Source organism: Ictidomys tridecemlineatus, chromosome 10 (assembly GCF_052094955.1).
Source record: "Ictidomys tridecemlineatus isolate mIctTri1 chromosome 10, mIctTri1.hap1, whole genome shotgun sequence".
Lineage (NCBI taxonomy): Eukaryota > Metazoa > Chordata > Mammalia > Rodentia > Sciuridae > Ictidomys > Ictidomys tridecemlineatus.
In genome coordinates, this window is record NC_135486.1 from 87,221,593 (window position 1) to 87,240,387 (window position 18,795).

The 18,795-nt window shown below is 44.0% G+C and overlaps 1 protein-coding gene across 2 annotated transcripts in view; it reads left to right on the plus strand.

Annotated features, from left to right (window-relative positions):
• Positions 1–18,795, plus strand: part of Fam171a1 (family with sequence similarity 171 member A1) — a 116,416-nt gene that overhangs the window by 62,997 nt on the left and 34,624 nt on the right. For both annotated transcript variants that reach the window (XM_078023366.1, XM_078023367.1), the window contains exons 2-3: positions 3,081–3,308; positions 10,715–10,807. In XM_078023366.1, coding sequence (XP_077879492.1) covers positions 3,081–3,308; positions 10,715–10,807 — 321 coding nt within the window. The remainder of the gene's footprint in view (positions 1–3,080; positions 3,309–10,714; positions 10,808–18,795) is intronic.

Sequence of the window (18,795 nt, forward strand, 5' to 3'; positions counted from 1 at the left end):
ACCCTCGGCAGGTACACCTATAGTGAGCAGGCATGCAGGGAAGAGTCCATGAGGAGTGTTGACCAAGAATGAAGGCTGGGGCCTGAGGAGAGCTGGCAGGTGCAGTTTGAAGAACATGGTCCTCAACCTTGTGAAATCATGCCAGGATGTCGCTAGAACCGCGAAAAGCAAACAGCACTACCCACATTAGCTGGTGTAAGGAGAAAGGCGTTCATTAACGCTTTTAGGTGGCTCAAAGAATCTGAGGGAGGACAGGGCTAGAAGCCAGAACAGTTCCAGAGCCATATGGAGGGACTGTTCACGTGGCACTTTTTCTGTCGGCAAACCAGATACCTAGTCCAAGATCACTTTGGTCAGAAAAACCGCTTGCTTCTTGTCTTCCAAATCAGAATCTAGCACAAAGACGTCAGACTAGCACAGCCAAAATCCATTCCTTCTCCATCTTAGCTACTAAGAAGGCTGGGAACATGGGTTTCTGGAACTCATAGGAACATCCTCAAATGGGAGAAGTCTATTTGAAAAGATGCCCAGTTGTCCACAAGACTTGTCTGCTGTGTCCCCCATCCTTCTGGTCACGGCCTCACTTGTCATGTCTTCCAGGAAGCATTCCCCACCGAACCCTGTAACCCATAATCAGGGTTAGTATGTGTACAGCTCCTTCTCAGAAAGCCACGTCCATACCGTTGGAGCATGGACCTGCCACATCCTTCTGTAAATCTCTGGACTGTCACCCCATCTCAGTGGATACTTCTAAATCTTTGTTCTTTCCTCTTGATTTTGCACACTAATCCCAGATCTCATTAGCCTCTTCTTTTTCACATTGACTAACTTTGTTTCATCCTTTTCCTTTTCTGGTACCCATATGGTCTTCCTTTCTCCCACCAAAAACTGTAAACTCAAAAAAATGGAGCCATATATCATTTTCTTTGTTTCTTTTTTAAATCTCCCACAGCACCTAGTATCATGCTAAGCTTACAATAGTTGATCAGTAAATATTTTCTAAGTACAGTTCATTAGTTATCTGAATCGATTAATGCTTTTCAAAAGTATCATGGTAGTAACTACTTAAAAATAGTTAATAAGAAATAAATGAGGGCTGGGGTTATGGCTCAGCGGGGAGCGCGTGCCTAGCATGTGCAAGGTGCTGGGTTCGATCCTCAAGAACCACATAAAAAATAAATAAATAAATAAAAATAAAGGTGTTGTGTCCAACTACAATTAAAATATATATGTATATGTATGTTTATATATATATATATATTTATATATATATATATATGAGATAAATGAAACAAGGACACTTAGGTTATGTTCCAATAAAACTTTATGGGAAAATGTACATCCACAAGACTGGGATCCTAATTAGAATAAGATATATTCCATGCTTGTGTAAATATAGCAGAATAGACACTACTGTCATGTATAACTAAAAAGAACAAATAAAAAAACTTCATGGACATTGAAATTCAAATTCAAGATCCTTTTCTTGTGTTACAAAATATTATTCTTTTGATTTTTTTTTTAGTCATTTAACAGTGTAAAAATCATTTTTAGCTTATGGACCATTCAAAAACAAGACATGGGCCACATTTGGCTTGAGGGTTTGGCTGCAGTTGCTCACTCCTGCTACAGGTGATGGGAGGGGGACAACTAAAAAGAGTTCAAGGTCAGCTCAGTATTTTAGCTAGCTTCCTCTGACTTCAGTGGAACTTTAAGGATCAGGTCTGAAGATAGGGGCAATTTTTGTTAGAAAGATTGAGCAGCAGTCTGGATGAAAGATGGTGAGGGCCTGAAATAGAGTAATGTTAGCGTGGATATAGAAGGGCTGTTTCGAGATGTGTATTTTGGAATCAAAATCAGCAGGACTTGGTGACTGATAAGGAGTGAAAGAATGATGTCCCCATTTCAGTGTAGTAACAGCGTCCTACAACTCTCGCTGACCACAAAGAATCATGGTACATCTTAATGCATGCTTAGGTTTGAGTCCATTTATAGGCTCCTCTTTTTATCTGCAAAAGGAGGCTACTGTTAGCCAGTAGTGCCTCTCCTGGTCAGGTTTCTCCTCTGGTTGTCTCTCAGTAGTAGTAATTTTGTTTGCTATTGAATGGATAGTCTCAATGCTACTCTTATTAAAATTATACCCCAGTGGTCTGTAACAATTACCCAACCATTTTGACATTTTCCCCTGTTCTATCTCACCAAAAGAATGTGCTAAGTAATTGCTTCCAAAGTATATAATTACAGAATATAAGCTAGGCTCTCTATATTAGAAGAAATTCAAGTGGTAAAATCTTAGACTGATTAGATGAGCTCCCTCTTTCTCTGTTTATTCATGAATCCTTTTTTTTTTTTTGCAAATCTTTGTGGGTTTTGCCTTCTCAGCAAACATTAAAAGGCGATCTGAAACCTAATCCCAATTGTTAGTAAATGTTACATTTACATAAAATTACATAAATCATCAATGAAGCCCTACAGAGCTCTTCCCACTTGCCCTCTTTGAGAGGATTTTTGCCATATGAATATTATGAAAATGAGTTTACGTTGTAATTTAGCATACTATTTGGAGATATGGAAGACCAAGTTCAGTGAGAAACTATGTGTAGTATACCTCCTGCAAGTCTGCATGAAGATACATGGATAAAATTAGAGAACCAAATAAGTGTATAATGTACCCGATTTTCACATTGTTGATTTTATCCTGCACCAACCATGTATTTCCCTTCTGTAGTGGCCAGAGCCCTTTGGGGCTATTTGCCGGCAATGCTGGAAAGAATGGAAGACTATTGTGTTTCTTGTCCAGCATGTTGAGTGGATAGAACCTGACTCTCAATTATCTGTTGGAGTAAACAGGAAGGAGTAAAGAAAGCTGTGGATGACAGGCAGTGGCTTTGAAGAAAGTAGGAAATTATTTAAAGTAAAAGGGGGACCTCTAAGAAGAAGACATCCCCAGTCACAATGACCACAATTGACCTAGATTGTCAGCGTGGCCCACCTTCCAGCTCTTATCTCAGGTATGGAAGAATTGCTATTGTTGTTTCTTGATTCACAACAGCTGTTCTCTTTGCTTCTTCTGTTTCTAGAAGTCACACTGAAGGTGCACGTCAGCGACGCCAGTACCCACCAGCCCGTCACAGATGCGCTTATTGAGATCTTTGCCAACCAGGTCTCCATTGCCTCTGGCACGTCAGGGACAGATGGTGTCGCTTTTGTCAAGTTCCAGTACAAGCTGGGCAGTCAGTTAATCGTCACCGCCACAAAGCATGCCTATGTGCCAAACTCTGCCCCGTGGAAGCCAATCCGATTACCTGGTAAGGTGTTCTTAATCTTTGTCTAAAACCAACTTCATGGTATTGGCGAATGATGCCGGAGTAAGAACAGAAACGGTTTTGAAGGTGTTAAGTCAGACAGTCAGTAAAACCTGTGTGTTGATTTTCTGCCGACCTTTTGGGGCCCCGTTAGGTGGGGGGAAAATGGGGTCAACGTGTGAAGCTGGCTGCCATGTCACATACACACAGTGGAATCATCTCCCCACCACTTCACTTTGCACCGTGACAACTAGTAGGACTAGGTGTGTAACTGGGCTTTAGCGCACAATGTCCTCTTCAGCTTCTGGAGCCTCCTTCCTCGGCTGTCACATCAGGGGCCCAGTGCAAGGATGTCCAAAAGTCTTACCCCTTTCCTGTTGGTCACACAGAATGGTGTGTCCACTGCCAGGAGTGAGGATGATGCCTAACACAGCTTCAGCTCAAGGTAGGGTAGGTGGGGAGTGGCAGCTACTGAACCCCTCTGTCCCCTGACCTCAGACTCCACCTGGTACCCAGACCATACTGTATGTTGACACCAAGACCGGTGAGTGTCAAAGCTGGGGCTGAGAGTCACAACAGCACAGGCTTTAGAAACCGATTGATTGGGCTCTGGTCCCCTTTCTGCAGAGGAGCCCTCTAGCTTCCTTTTGCCAGTTCGGTAAATTGAAGCTAAGACCTTGTGGAGTCGTTCTGGCTAAAAATTAGTCACCACAGGTAAACTACCCTATAGCACCCAGCACAATAGGTGATCAGTAAGTGCGTAGCATTAAGGGCAGTCCTGGGAAAATTACCCATGTCGGTGTTCAGCTCCGTCCTGCAGCATAGCCAGACAAACTCCTTGCAGGGACCCAGCTGCCTTGAGGATGTGTGGCCACACCTAGAAGAGCTTTCTCTGCTTTATAAAGCCCCAGTGTCTACTCAAATTTGTAAATTTTTTTGTATTTCAATTTACTTTTATCAAGTACCAACTATATACCAGACACTGCCCTGGGCACCAGATCTGGAACTCGGCCTAGATAGTTTCAAGTTTGGTTATGAAGTCAGCCATAGAAATAATTTCCATCACAAGGGTGTTTTTAATCAGCATTTTCCAGAGAAACAGAACTGATAAGTTATCTAGAGACATGGAGAAAAGGGAACTTACTAGAGAAATTGCTTCACCTGCTGATGGAGGCTAAGAAGTCCCCCAATAGGTCATTTCAAACTGGAGAATCTAGGGAATCCTGTAAAATGGCTCAGTCCAAGTCCAAAGGCCCCAGAATCAAGGACTCCAGTGGTGTAAGTCTCAGTCTGAGATAAAGGCCCAAGAGCCCAGGGGCCACTGGTATGAGTCCCAAAACCTAAAAGCCAGAGAACCTGGAGTTCTGACCTCCAAGAGCAGGTGAAGAAGGGCATCCACCTCCAGAGGAGAGTGAGCAAGAATTTGTCTTTCCTCCACCTTTTAGTTCTGTCTGGGACCCCCCACCACCTCCATCCCACCACACACACACACACACACACACACACACACACACACACACACTAAAGCAGATCTTTCCCAGATCATCTACTCACTGGCCAAGATGACTGAGTCTAATTATTGTAACCAAATGCCAAACCACCTGGATTTTCCTTTAGCAGAAGAGGATATATGTGCTCAGTGTCTATAGAAGCTTTTAGAATAAATAATGCAATGATTGAAAATAATTAATGCTTTCTACCTGTCTTGGCATCCCTTAATCCAGTCAAGTTGACAATCAAAGTCAGCCATCATGCAGGGTCAGTACTCAGATAAATTTATATACAGACACTCATATGGGATGCCAGGGGAAGAGGCTTAACCAGTGCTGGGGGGAATGAACAGGGTTTCCTGGAGGAGACCGTAGGGGTACCGAGCCTTGGGGTTAATAGATACCAGCATCAAAAGATGTTGGTAGAAACAGAGAGACAGGACTCAGCCATTCAATGTGGGAGGCTGTCTTGGGAATCTGTATTTTTACAAGCAGCCTTATCACTGCCACCACCAGATGCTTCATGTATAAAAAATGTTCACTAAGGTTTGAGATCCCTACTCTATGAGTTGTGGAAAGTGGATTTGATGTTAATACAATTGAAGGGGATCATGTGGGAAAAATTTAAGAGAAAAAGGGACAGACCTGAGAAATACTGAACAGGCAGCATTCTTGAAAGTCCTTGGAGAATGGATGAGAAAGAGGTAAGGTAGAAGAGCAAACAGAAAAAATTAGAGTTGAACCTCAGATTTCTGGCTGGTGAAACTGGACAGAGCCTGCAAGGAGAGGCGATAGGCTTGAAAGACCACACCAGGTTCCCCCAAGCAGAGGTGGATGGAGACCCTAAAGGAGATCAGGAAGACAGGAGGAGAGGGACAGGTGTTGGACTGGTGGCTGATGATAAGGTTTAGTGTAATATATATTTGGTTAAATTGCCTCTGGGATACCAAGTGAGCATAACCAGCCTTCAGTTTGAAATATACTGGGGTTCCTAAAGAGAGTCTGGGCTAGAAGTTCAGTTGGAGAATATCAGAAGTGTCAAATGAGAGTCAAAACTATGCGGTGCACCAAATAATGGAGGACTGTGGGCCTGGGAGAACCCTGAGAGCCTGTAAAAGAGGAAAGGACGCATTTATTAGGCTCCATCTCACAACAAAGAAACTCAGTTGACTTCATTATTTTCTATACTGTGAAGTCACTGGAAATAATCTAGGGAAAATTTAAACAGTATCTGCCTGTGTTAGGTGAACAGCCACACGAAGTACAGACAACTGGCATTATTTGTGGAAGTTACAGTCTATAAAGTTGCCTCAAAGATGGAGTTAGCAAATACCGAACCAGTACTTTGAGGGAAGCACAGGGTAAGTTTGTTCCTGGAGCCTCTGTGCTCACAATGTTGTATTTGCGTTTCTGTTTAAAAATACCTTATTTAATATTTGTTGTTGGCTGGTTAACTCATGCTCATGGCCCACAGCACTGTAGCTGAAGCAAGCTTTTCTATCATGCATATTTTCTCCATAAAGCATATCCCAGCCTTCTCTCACTAAGGAACCCAGACAGCACTTCAGTATTAAGCTTAGGGGCCATTTTCAGTAGTAAAATCACCAACAGAAAGTGGGGAAAAAATGTGAAAAGCTTAGCAGCTAAATAAATGGAGAAAAGAACACTTAGAGATGAGAGCTGAAACAAAATGCAGAGTGTCCGGTGTCTCCACTGGAAATATGTGAATCGGGAAACTCACATCTTTGGCTACTCTTCCCATAGGCATGTAAAACACCAAGAGCATTGATTTTGAAGTGACAAGTAAATTTTAGCAAGTAGGCACATTTGCAGAGATGGAATCCATGAATAATGAAGATCGACTGTAGTCCAATTTTATTAATTTCGACTATGTTAACATAATGATCCTTTGAGAAAAAGAAACCATTTCCATAATGTCCATTTTCCTAAATGAGTCAAATAATGGCAATAGAGTAGTTTAATTGGAAGAATTTTGGATGAGGCTTGAAGACACCCAGTACCAAGCCTGCCCACCCCTAGCCGGCCCCACATAGCTTGGGCCTATGAAGAGTTTCTGAGCCTGTGTTTCTCAGTTCTAAAATGAAATTGATTAAACTGGATAATTTCCAAGTACCTCCCCTGGTCTTTGATTATTTTATTCTGCTTGGCTTTTCAACATAATAAAGATACTCTTAAATGAGACAGGAAGCAACCAAAATTTATATGGGCCTCTTGTAAAAAGCAGAGTAGATTATTGCTTTTGTCACTTTTTTTCTTTTGTAGGTATATCTTAATACTTTTGGTATTTCAGGTAATTGGGCAAGGAAGAGAAAAGAGCCGGGAGCCTCTTCTAAAATTAATATGAAAAAATCAAAACTAACAAATGTTTTCTCTACTGTGTGTGCGCACAGCGTTTTAGTTTGCATGAGCCTCCTTATGAGATCTTGGAGTGAATTTCTTTTTTCATCCTTAACAATAGTTTCCTAGAGGTTGTGTTGAATTTTTTTTTTCCCTTTCATAGAAGCGGGTATAGATTGGGGATTGGAGAGCCTAGCATAGAGAGAGCATCTTCTTCACCTTTGGCAAACAGGAAAGCACAAAATTAACTACATAAAAATCTAGCCCATCCACTAAAGACTGTCACTCTGCATCTGAATTGTTTCCTTCTCAACAGCCCTTGCTTCAGCCCAGAGCTATTACAGTGATCCAGGGCTGTTGCAGCAGCCTCTGGCCAGGTTAATCTGCACCCCCTCCCAAAACCACCCACTATGCCACTGAGCACTGCATCTTAAAATGCAAGTGTCTGCTTATATTATATGCCAGCCTAAAATCCTTGGGTGGCAGCAGATGGGAGTAAAGATGACGTGCAGAACCTTCCCCCTGGCCACTGCTCCCTGACCTGCCTCGTGGTTTGGCTGCCATGGGCAGTTGTCATTCCCTAAAAGAGTCTGGCCTCTCTGTGTTTGTCCAAGCTGCTCTTTGTTTACCACCCCTCACTTGGCAAGCTTGTCTTTTGTCTTGTAAAACCCACCTGGACTGTTTTCTGTTCTTCCTGCCTCTTCCAGGTGGAGTTAGATGTTCCTTTCTCTCAACTTATCAAAAACCAAGGGTCTGTGGGGCTGGGGATATAGCTCAGTTGGTAAAGTGCTTGCCTTGCCTGCACAAGGCCCTGGGATCTATCCCCAGCACCAAATAATCAAGATCTAACTTTAAAAAGGTGGGTGTAGGGTCTGGTTGGGGGCATGGCTCAGTGGTAGAGCACTTGCCTAGCATGTACATAAGTCCCTGAGTTCTATCCCCAGCACCATGAAAAAAAAAATCTACTTGATGTGAAGAGGACCTCTGGGCATCAGTCTGATATGGGTAGAAGTACCATCTACTTGAAACTCCTGGGGCCTCTCAGCCACTTCCCACCCTGGGTGCTCAGTGGGTTTGGGTGCCCAGTCCCTGGCCTCCTGCTCCAGGAAGCCCCTGCCACACTCAGCAGGTTCAGCAAGCTCATTATAAGAAATCATGTTTTTCCTCTTTTGAGAACAGTTTTCCAGAGCAGCTGCCCCATGTACCATGTTTAGGGGAGAAAAGTTTTCAAAACACACTGCAGTGGTTGGTCACGTAACTCTTGAAGGATGCCCACGGGTAGTTCAGAGCTCAGGGACCCCCGCGCCAGTCAGACAGAGTGTTCCTAGAAAATGCTCTAAGGCTCTGGGCGAGCTCTGGGACCGAGCAGCACGTGGAGAGACAGAGTGTGGCACTGCAGCATTTGGAGGTGAACTATTTCCCACAGACATACCCTCCACAGGGGTCCTGTCCTTTCTTCCTGGCCACTAGGTGCCCTGTGCCATTAGACAACAGGGTTAGTGTTAGAGGTTACATAACTAGGATTTTACCATGTTAGGGCTCCTCCCGCTAATGGAACCATCCATAGCCAGGCAGGCAGGCAGAGGCAGGAGCTCCCAAAACCCTTTGCTATAGCAGTTTCTTCTCATTCTTCCTCCCCAACCATGTCTGAACTTTGAACCTCTGAGGTAAATTCTCTTTTCTTTAACTTTTCTGTTCATTTTTATGTTCAAGATGGAATTCATGTGCCATAAAATGCACCAATTGTGCAGCAACCACGTGGCCCCTGGTTCCAGCCTTTTCCACCCCCACCCGGAATCCCATCCCCTGACTTGCTGTTCCCCCACCCCTTCCAGCACCTGGCAACCACTCATTTGCCTTCTGTCTCTTGGATTTGCCTTTCTGGATATGGCATATAAATGGAATCAGTGTGTGGCCTTTTGTGCCTGGCCATGTTTGTGACACTCCCTTTTGCACCTGCAGAGTCCTAGTGAGTCACCCTGACCTTGCACTGCTCCCTTGTGGAGTGTTGGACATGGGGGACAAAGGTGTACTCGTACCCACCTAATGCCGATGTCCACGCCAGGGGTGTCCCCTTGCCCCCCAAAGCAGTTCTCCAGCTTACCACTCCCTCTGCTGTGGCTGCCTCCCCATTCCCAAGTGCCACTGCCCAATGTTGTAGGGAAGAGTCCAGATGGAACTGTCAGAGGACACAAAACTCAAAGCACTAAACACTAAACCAAAGGGGCTTCCTTTGAAACCCCTCTCGCTCCCTGCTTTATGCCACCAAGCCTTCATGTAACGTCTGCACGGGGCCAAGCGATCAGGTCGTCACTGGATTCCAGCTCCTGAAACATGTCTGATGTAGGAAAGACTCAATAAACGTATTTGGAATTCATTAAAAATTTAAGGATGCTGGGCTAGGGACATGGCTCAATGACACAGCACTCACACGTAACCAGAGCCTGGGCCCCTGGGTTCCATCCCTAGCACCAAAAACAAACATGCAAACAAAAACACTTCACAAAGCTCAGCCTCACCTATACTTGCCCTACCAGTACCAAAAAGGCAACAGGCAGTGTGTTTTGAACAAAGGGCCTGAGATCACCCCAATTTCTGTGACTTAAACCACCACGTTCCCCATAAAAAACTCCCCACGGTGACCAATCCAAAAGTTCCTGGCATGTCTGTACTACTTCCTGTTTTGTGTGATTATAACACACTTTAGTTTTTCTGTTCATCAGTAGACAAACATTTACCTGGTTGTTTCCAGAGTTCGACCTCCAGAGTTCAAAGCCTGGCTCCTTACAGTTATCATCTAAGTAAAGAAGGACCTGTTATTTCCTCACCTTTAAACCTATTCCATTACCTGTAAAATGGACATGTTAGTAATAGCGAATAACACTTGAGAGAGGTGTTTCACTTGAGAGAGGTGGACATGTTAGTAATAACGAATAATACTTGAGAGAGACAAATGGCCAAAACCAAAGGATTTAGAATAATATCTGCCTGTTATAAGGGCTTGGGAATGTTAATGATTATCATTATTCTATAATTTATGTTTTTTCTTATATCTGTACATATTCTACTCATGTATAAGCTTCATGAAATTTGTTGTTGGATGTCCAGGTACTTAAGCAGTAATTTTTAAATGGCATAAGTTCTATCATGTTATCAGATTCCAGGATAGGGGCAAATATTCTTTTACCATGAGGCACACATGATCTAAATACATATTTAAAATTTTTTTTCTTAATATTAATGTCTAACGTTATGTATTCTGAGCTTATATAGTGTATGCATTAAGCTTTTAATATATTCTTAGTGCAATGAAGCTGTTGATTTACTAAAAACTTTTAACCAAATTTCTCTTTTGACTATTGTAGGGCAAACAGTTTATATATAAGAGATTGTAATACTCTTGTGGTATTTTGAAGGGCATTTACTAATCATCTTGAAAAATCAATATTACCGATGGATTTGACATCAGAAAATTAAAAGAATGCAGAGTACCTAGAAAACTAGAGTGGGCCTTTGTATTTGAATGTCAGAATAAACTCGTGTCCATCTTTGTTCCTGCAGTATTTTCTTCGCTAAGCCTTGGCCTGCTTCCAGAACGATCTGCTACTCTAATGGTCTATGAAGATGTTGTCCAAATAGTATCAGGATTCCAAGGTAGGTTTAATATTTAAAAAGGGAAGCAAGAGTAACTTTGGGGCCGACTACTCAAATCTCATGAGGGACCCCACATATTTTTGGATGGTCACAGAAATGAATTTATCCACAACTGAGACATAACGTGTTTTGTCCCGGTGAGGTCACAACACATCTAAATTTTGGTTAAACTACCAGTTGAATATAATCTTATTTATGTCAGACCCATCCTTTTAGTGTGTGAAGGGAAAAAGAGGACTGTCCTCCATCTTCTCTCCTCTCCAAAGGAGAGATTGTTAATTTTGTCTGGGTCACAGCCCAGGGCACACCTGGCTGCATTTCCTAGGGGCCTGGTCAATCTCAAAGGCTAATAAGTGTCCGAGTATTGCTTTCTCCTCTCCCTGGTTCCTTGTAGGCCCCACAGAGTCATTGTTAGCCTCTTCTTTTTTCCTCTAGCGCCATCTTTGATACCGGTTCCCTACAGGAGAAAACATGTCATTTCTTCCCTTTCCATCTGTCCTTAGTGAGATATTTGTGACCAGTGCTTAAATCTGTAGGATCCAGAGTCATGGCCACACTGTATTGCATCATGGCTCTCTGACCTCCTTGTCGCCTCTTCACTGTCACCTGCCAGCCTCAAGTATCTCCTCTCAAGACTCTGAGGGGTTTCATGAGGGATTGCAGAGTTCCTGTCATGGGTAGTCTGTAAGCAGTCATCCTCTCCCCATGTAGGGTTGTGTGTGACCTTTTCTCCCCTTCTCACGTTTCCATGAGTCAAATGCAGTTATAGTGAACCTGACCCCCAACCCAAGTCACTGCCAGTCACTACCTCTCTGCCTGTACTGCCATCTGCACTGTCATTCCCAGGTGCTTCCTCAGGTCCTGGTGCGTCTCTGCGGTTGCCCCCAGCTAGCATGCTGCTCTGCAGTCTTTGCAGCATGATTGGAGCTGAAATAAAGAAGAATCAACTAGACTTCGTGCCTTGAGTCTCTCTCTCCCTGGCCCCTCTTTACTAAAGAATAAAAATAGTCTCCTTCCTGAGGACCCACAGGTCTCTAGGATCTGGACTCAATCTCCCTTCTAAGTGTTCTTCTCCCTCATGTGTTCTGTTCCAGCCTGAGTTTCTTTTCCTATTTTATGGGTAGAACATCCCACCTCACCTTCTATCCTGTCTTCAGACCCTCCCTGGACATTAAGGGTAGCTTAAATGTCCCATACTCCAGGTATCTCCACTGGAGAGGAGAGTTGTGCCAACTGTCTTGCTTTGCAACCTCATCTGCCAAGGGCTTTGGATCATGTGACTCCATCCCTCCAGGCCATGGTGTCTGGATCTGGAGCAGACACCCAGCATAGGGGTAGCCATTCCATAGAGTGTCCAGGGCTTGGGAACTGGCTGAAGTCAGCAGCTCTGGCCTCTCTTCCTTTTTCTCAGACTGAATTAAGACTCCAGGAGAGGTAGGAATTGCAGCTTCATGGTTCTGAGGTGCAGGCTGGGTCTGTGCCCTTGTCTGTGAGCCAGTTAGAAGATAACAGAAAAGATGAGTAGGAAGAGGAGGCCATTTGGAAGCAGGTCAGAAGGAGGCAGAGCTGGGGTTAGTGGAGTCTTGTTAATTGCATTGGAGTGAGAGGGAATCCCACACAACATTCCTTCCTGGTCATCCCAGAGCTGTCCTCAGCCCAGGGCCAGCTGGGACAGCTCCTGCACTTTCAATACCCAACGGGTCCTGTCCTCAGGTGCCCACAAGCCCCACTATCCCTTTTTGTTCCTCAGATCCTTATAAATAACCCACCAGCCAGGGGCTCTGGGTCCTTTAACAACTCCTCCTTGTCTGCCAGGCTTGGTGGCACACTCCTCAACTAAATTTAAAACCCAAAGGGCAACAACTGTGTTTCACCATCTTGGTACCTCCAGGGCCTGGCCCTGTGCCTGCCTTGTGACAGGTACCCAGTGAGTAATTCACTGTTGGAGTAAATAAATACAAAAAGACAGTCAAAAGCGCCAACTGCGTTTTTGAACCTCCTTATATAGACGGCTTATTCCATGGTCAATATTTTTCTTGGTTGTGAATGCTAAAACAAAATGCACACTCACACACATGCATACACACACACACACACACACACACACACACACAGCATTTGAATAGTTCTTTCTCTCCGAAGCAAGTAGTATGATCAGATAAGTAAACCCAAGAAGGTAAGTCATTTAGGTAGTTTTTGTTAGCAATTAATTTATTCAGTCTATTGTATCTCTGTCTCCTGTTGCTAACCAGAAATTAACTGAGAACCATTTCTTCCTTTTGTAATCTCATTTCCATACCAGCTTCTTAAAATTACAGACGTTTTGTTAATTTTTTTTAACTTACCCTATTTCATGAATTTAATAACATTTACTTGTACTATTCCTTGGCCTGGGCAGTATTATAATAATAATGGATAGCTTGCAAGTTGGAAGGAAAGCACTTCCGATCTCCAAAACCAACATATCACTGAATTTATGAAAGATATATTGTTTTTATTCTCAAGCTGGTCCTATGTGGTTGCATTTATTATTTTTTCAGTGGGTTTAGAAAAGGGAAAGAATAAATTCTTGCCTGCTCAGAAATGTGAAGTGCTGTAAGCCCGTTTACTCGAGCGTGTTGCTTGGAGGGTCTGATGTGTCAGACAAGCCTGGGAAAAGGATTGGGGAGTATGATGGCGGATCATTTGTGAAGCTTCACACGGAGCGCGTGCTGTGTGAGATGATGCTGCATTGTTTGATGTGACACTAGAGGAAAAGCTTCAAGAGAATGAAGGCTACTCGGGGAGAGATGGCGACGGGAAGAGAAGGGGAATGGACGCATTGTTCTCCCCAGGCAAACTCTCAACGTTGCAGCTGGGGTTTTGACTTTAAAATAGTGACAACCAAATAAGATAGAGAATAAACTCACAGTAATGAGAGTTTTTCTATGAAAATAAAATGACGATCTGCCTTCTTCCTTCTGTGATAGATACTGTGTGATATTTCCATAAAGTCTGTCCTGATTCATCAATAAAACAGTTCTCTCATCAAACTAGGTAGGATTCTGTACATGCCTGCAAACATCCAAGCTACAGTAAATGCATGTTTCCAATGGAATTGGCCTTAGCAGTCATCACTCCTTGCGTTTTAAAAGTAAAGGAAATGGTTGTCTAGTTAGTGTTGGTATTCTTTTATAAAGAAAGCCTGGAACAGTCTTATAACAGTGAAGAGAAAGAGTGGGGTGGGAAACTGAGTAACTGGTCTGTTAGAGGAATTTCCCTCAGCAGAGGCCGTACATAAAAATGTGCTCATTGTTGTAAAATGCTGGCAAATTGATTCGTCAGTGAGATGAGAAGAGAATGGAAGATGAGAACACTGAACTGGGGACCAACGTGTAGCTCTGCCTCTCAGAGGCCTGAGTGCCAACCTGGGAGAAATGACACAGAATGTGATGACAGTGAATAGGAAGATAAGGCAAGATGCCCCAGACTGCTCCTGGCTATTCATCTGTCAACTGGCCAACTGGCACCACCCAGACCAGCAGTCTCCATCCTTGGCCGGGCGTCTTCATTGTGCCCTGCACAGTCCCTTTTCTGTTCCTTAGGACATGTGCCAGAAGCCTCTCCTGCACCCACCTTCATGCCCCATCCCTTAGCAGTGACCTTGCTGATTGTTTCAGAGTGAAAATCAAGGCCTTCGGGGCATAGTGGCTTCAGTCCCCTGGCTTCTGCCCCCTCTCTCACAGGGACCTGCTCATGTTCCTTCCTGCAGTTTGTCTGCCCCACCATGAGTCCCTTCACATTCCCGCTGGGTCCATTCCTGATCTCCTCCTTCTTTCCAACCTTCCTCCCTTTGTGCAGAATCATCCATTGTTCTCTTCTAGTTCTTTCTCGGCTCTCAAGATTGCTTATGTCTGCCATTTAAAGAGAAGCCCTTCTTATACCTTGGTCAGGTTACAATCTCCTCAATTTGCTTTCCCTCCCAAACTGGAGAATCTCCCCATGCTTGTGCATTCCTTCAGGCTCCCTTTTACTTGGCCCCAGGCTATTCTTGAGAAATTCCTCTTGCTGAGTTTAGCTGAGCTGGAATTGCCACCCCCTTCTCATTGACTTCTGCCCGGCTTTAAACCCTCCCTGTTGCATCCTTCTTGACTCTCGTTTCTGTTTCTTTACCATCTCTGCCCATCACTTTGTTCCTTTCTTCTCACCTCCCTCAGAGGTTCTTACTTCCCTGCCTGTCACTTAGTCCAAAAATGATTTTCAACTCCAGCCTCCTCTGTCAACTCCCCAGTGTCACTGTCTTTATTTGGAGCTTTATCATTTCTCACTTGAGCCACTTCATAGCAGCCTCAGCATTAGGCTCTCTCTACCCACAGCCATTCCCCACCTGCTATCAGAATTGGGTAAAAACAGAGATACCATTTGTATCTGTTTTTTTTGTCTTCCCAGAGGCAGATACAGGAGCAGTCTGGAGCATCTTGCCTTATCTTCCTATTCACTGTCATCACATTCCGGGTCATTTCTCCCAGGATGGCACTCAGACCTGCTCAAGTCCAGCTCTTGAGTGGCACACACTGTGCCCTTCACAAGCCTCGTCCTCTGCCCCTGGGTCCCAAGCAGTCTGTGCTTGGTGTGCACACTTCCTTCGCCTCTGGGCATGTGCTGGCCTGTCAGGCATCTCTTCTGTCTCTTCTCATCTGCCTCCTTACATATTCCAGAACTTACGACACTATGATTAGTAAGCCATAAGCCATTTCCACATTGGCCTTCTCGACTCTTTGAGTCCAGGAACACAGAGGCTTTGTCCTTTACCTCTTTGTATCTCCTGTGTCCTTGACGCAGGAGACTCTCGGTATGTTTGGGGGATCATTGTGAAGATTCTCAGAATATATAGAGAGTTGTTCTCCAATGGGGCATTTAGCAGTGTCTGGGGACATTTTGGATGTCCCACCTTGAGGGCTGCTACTAGCATCTAGTGGGTAGAAGCCCAAAATGCTATTAAATGTGTGACAATGCACAGGACAGCCTGCACCCCAACACAGCATTACCTGGCCCAGAGCATTGGTGATCCTGATCTAGTTGGAATTAGGGTAAAGCATAATTGGAATACAGCAAGTTGCCGAGTATAGCCCATCTTCTCATTCACTTCTGTAAGCATTGCTGAGCATCAGGTATGGTCAGGACATGATGTAGTGCATTCCACAGAACACCTGTCTTTAAAGAAGAGGAGCTGGTAAAGTAATGCTTATCCTGCACCTTATCCTGCTTCTGAGGCACTGTTGGGCACTTTAAATGTGTGTTCTGAACTAACATCATGACAACCACATTAGGAGATAAGTATGATTCATTTCCATTTTAATGATAAAGAGCATGAAGGCCAAAGCTGCTCACTGAAAAAGTGGTAGAGGGAGGTCCTAAGCCTGGAGTTAAGTGGCTCTACCACCCATTTTCTTCTCTCATAGTGCCCCTGATTAGGGAGATACACAAATATCCACATAAACATGGCACAAGGCACAGTCATATTTGGACTATCTGGGAGACACAAATGGAGCTTAGAGCTTGGGATGGGGTCAAGAAAGGCTATGGAAAGAGGTGGCATTTGAGCAGCATTTTGTAAACTGTGAGAACAGAAACGGTAGGCAGAAGTCTCAGACATGGAGATGAGCATGAAAATACATATAAACCTAGAACTGTGTGGTCTTTTTTTGGGCCAGATAACTGGGGGCTGATTGGTAATTGAGCATCTATTTTGAGGTAAGCATGGGATAATAGAAAGAGACACAGAAGTTTGAAAAAATTTCTGCCTCTTACAACCAGAATGACTTTGGCCAAGTTGTTTAATTTCTTTGGGCTTTAGTTTCCTCACCCATAAAGAGAGAGGAGAGTTCCTTCTTCACAGAGTTGTTGTAAATATTGTGTGTGTGTATGTGTGTGTGTGTGTGTGTGTGTGTGTATGTTCTTTACGTTTCCCCCCTCCTTCTCTCTCTCTCTCTCCACACACACACACACACACACACACACACACACACACACACACAGATAGTATATATATAAAGAGAGAGATATAGATTGGTGCTTTAGAATTAAGAATTTATGTTATAATTTACAGTTATATAAGTCATATATCACACATGTATATATATATATGTATATACATAAATGTGTATGTGTATGTATATAATATATAACTTTATAAATTCTAAAGCACCAATCTGTGCCTCTCACTTGAAGAGGAAGTAGTAGTTTTGGTCTCTAGGACATGATCAGTGTGGTATCTTAGAACAGTCAGTGTGTGAATAAGTGAAATGATCAGTGTGTATCTTAGAACAGAAATGGGGTAAGACTGAGGCAGGGGGACAGTTAGGAGAATTTCACAATAATTGAGGAAAAGCAAACATAGGGTAACAGAGGGTGGAGGCAGAAAGGGAGGGAAAGATGATGTAAGAAATGTTGACAAAGGCAGATTGTCCAGTCTTGGCACTTTGAGTGAATATGAAAGATATTAGAAAAGGAAAATGATGATATTGACTTGGAGTCAAAACTGGATGTTAGGGAGGATGTGGGATCATTAAATGAGAAAGTCCATGATGATTTGGGAGTGCAAGATGGGCATCTGGGTAGAAATACCCTAGAAGTAAAGGGAAAATGCCGATGTGGAGGTTAGAAAAGAGTTTGGGGCTGGAGAGGACAGTGATAGTCAAGATTATAACAATGGAAGGAACTCACTAAAGAGAGAATAGAGAAACGGCAGCGGCAATGAACAGCAGCCCTTTAGGAACCATTTTATCTGGAGGCAGGAAGAAAAGAAAAGTACTTGCAAGGGGAAAAGCAGACTCTGGGGAGAACCAGTGTGCAGAGCCATGAATGCCAGGAAGGAGGGGGTTCGTGGGTGGGGACAGCAAACAGTGTGGACCATTGTGAAGAGGTCGGTGAGGATAAAGACTAAGAAGTGGTCATGGGGTTTGTGGATTAGGCAGTCAACATTTCTAGCATATGTTGAGGGTAAAAGCCACATCACTGGAGGCTGGGTAGAAGAAGAGAAGGCACTTGCTTCTGGGGATAACAGAGTTAGAGTAATGTTTGATTGTGATTTTTCTAGATGGGGAGGAAATGAGTCTAATTGTTGGTGAGGGAAGAAAAGCCTATAGACAAAGAGGTTGTGGACAAAGGCAAGAATTGTTGGTGCAGCCACATCTTACAATAAACAAGCAAGCAACTGTTGGGGTAGGGATTGGGGTTGACCTTGGAGGAGAGAGAAGTGCAGAGAGGAAGTGGAGGACCCAGTGTTTTCAGCAAAGTCAAATCGAAGCATTTTGAGGATGAGGATGGAGCCCTAAGTGTGAGAAGAACAGAAGAAGTTTCAAACAGCTGCTGTGAGGAATGTAAAAGAGGCAAGCGGGGGTGACAGGCAGGCTGGGCCACTCTTCAGCCTCATTCCCACCCAGTCATGTGAAAATTGAGCAGCTTTAATACATGAAGATAGGCCAGCCATAACCACTCCCCCCACCTACATATACCCATTTGGATATGTTTAGGCCGTGGCTTAGAATAACCTGTGCCCTTAGATTCCTCAGATGTCTCTATCACTTCACCAGTCATGGGTTTGGGCTGCAGTCAGCTGGGGGAACATGCTGGGCCCCTCAGCAGACAGAATCTGTGTCATGGCAGTGACAGTGTGTGTCAGAGCTACTGGGAGCACAATCATTGCAGACCAAGGAAACAGCAGAAGTGAGAGATGAGTATTCAGAAGAATCAAAAGAAAAGATGACCTGGCTAAGAAAATGGAGGAAATGTTGAAAGATACAGATGCCCTCGCAGAGGCTGGTATATTGCAGTGCGTTTATTTTAGGGATGTTACAAGATGTGGATGGTCTGCAACCGGACTGATGGACGTGTGTAGTCATTACCAGTGGAAGTGACCTGAGTGAGAGAGGGCCATCGTGACTTTGGGCACCTAGCTGAGAGGGCTCTGAACCTGAGCCTGTGTTTCGCAGAGGACAGCCAGTCAG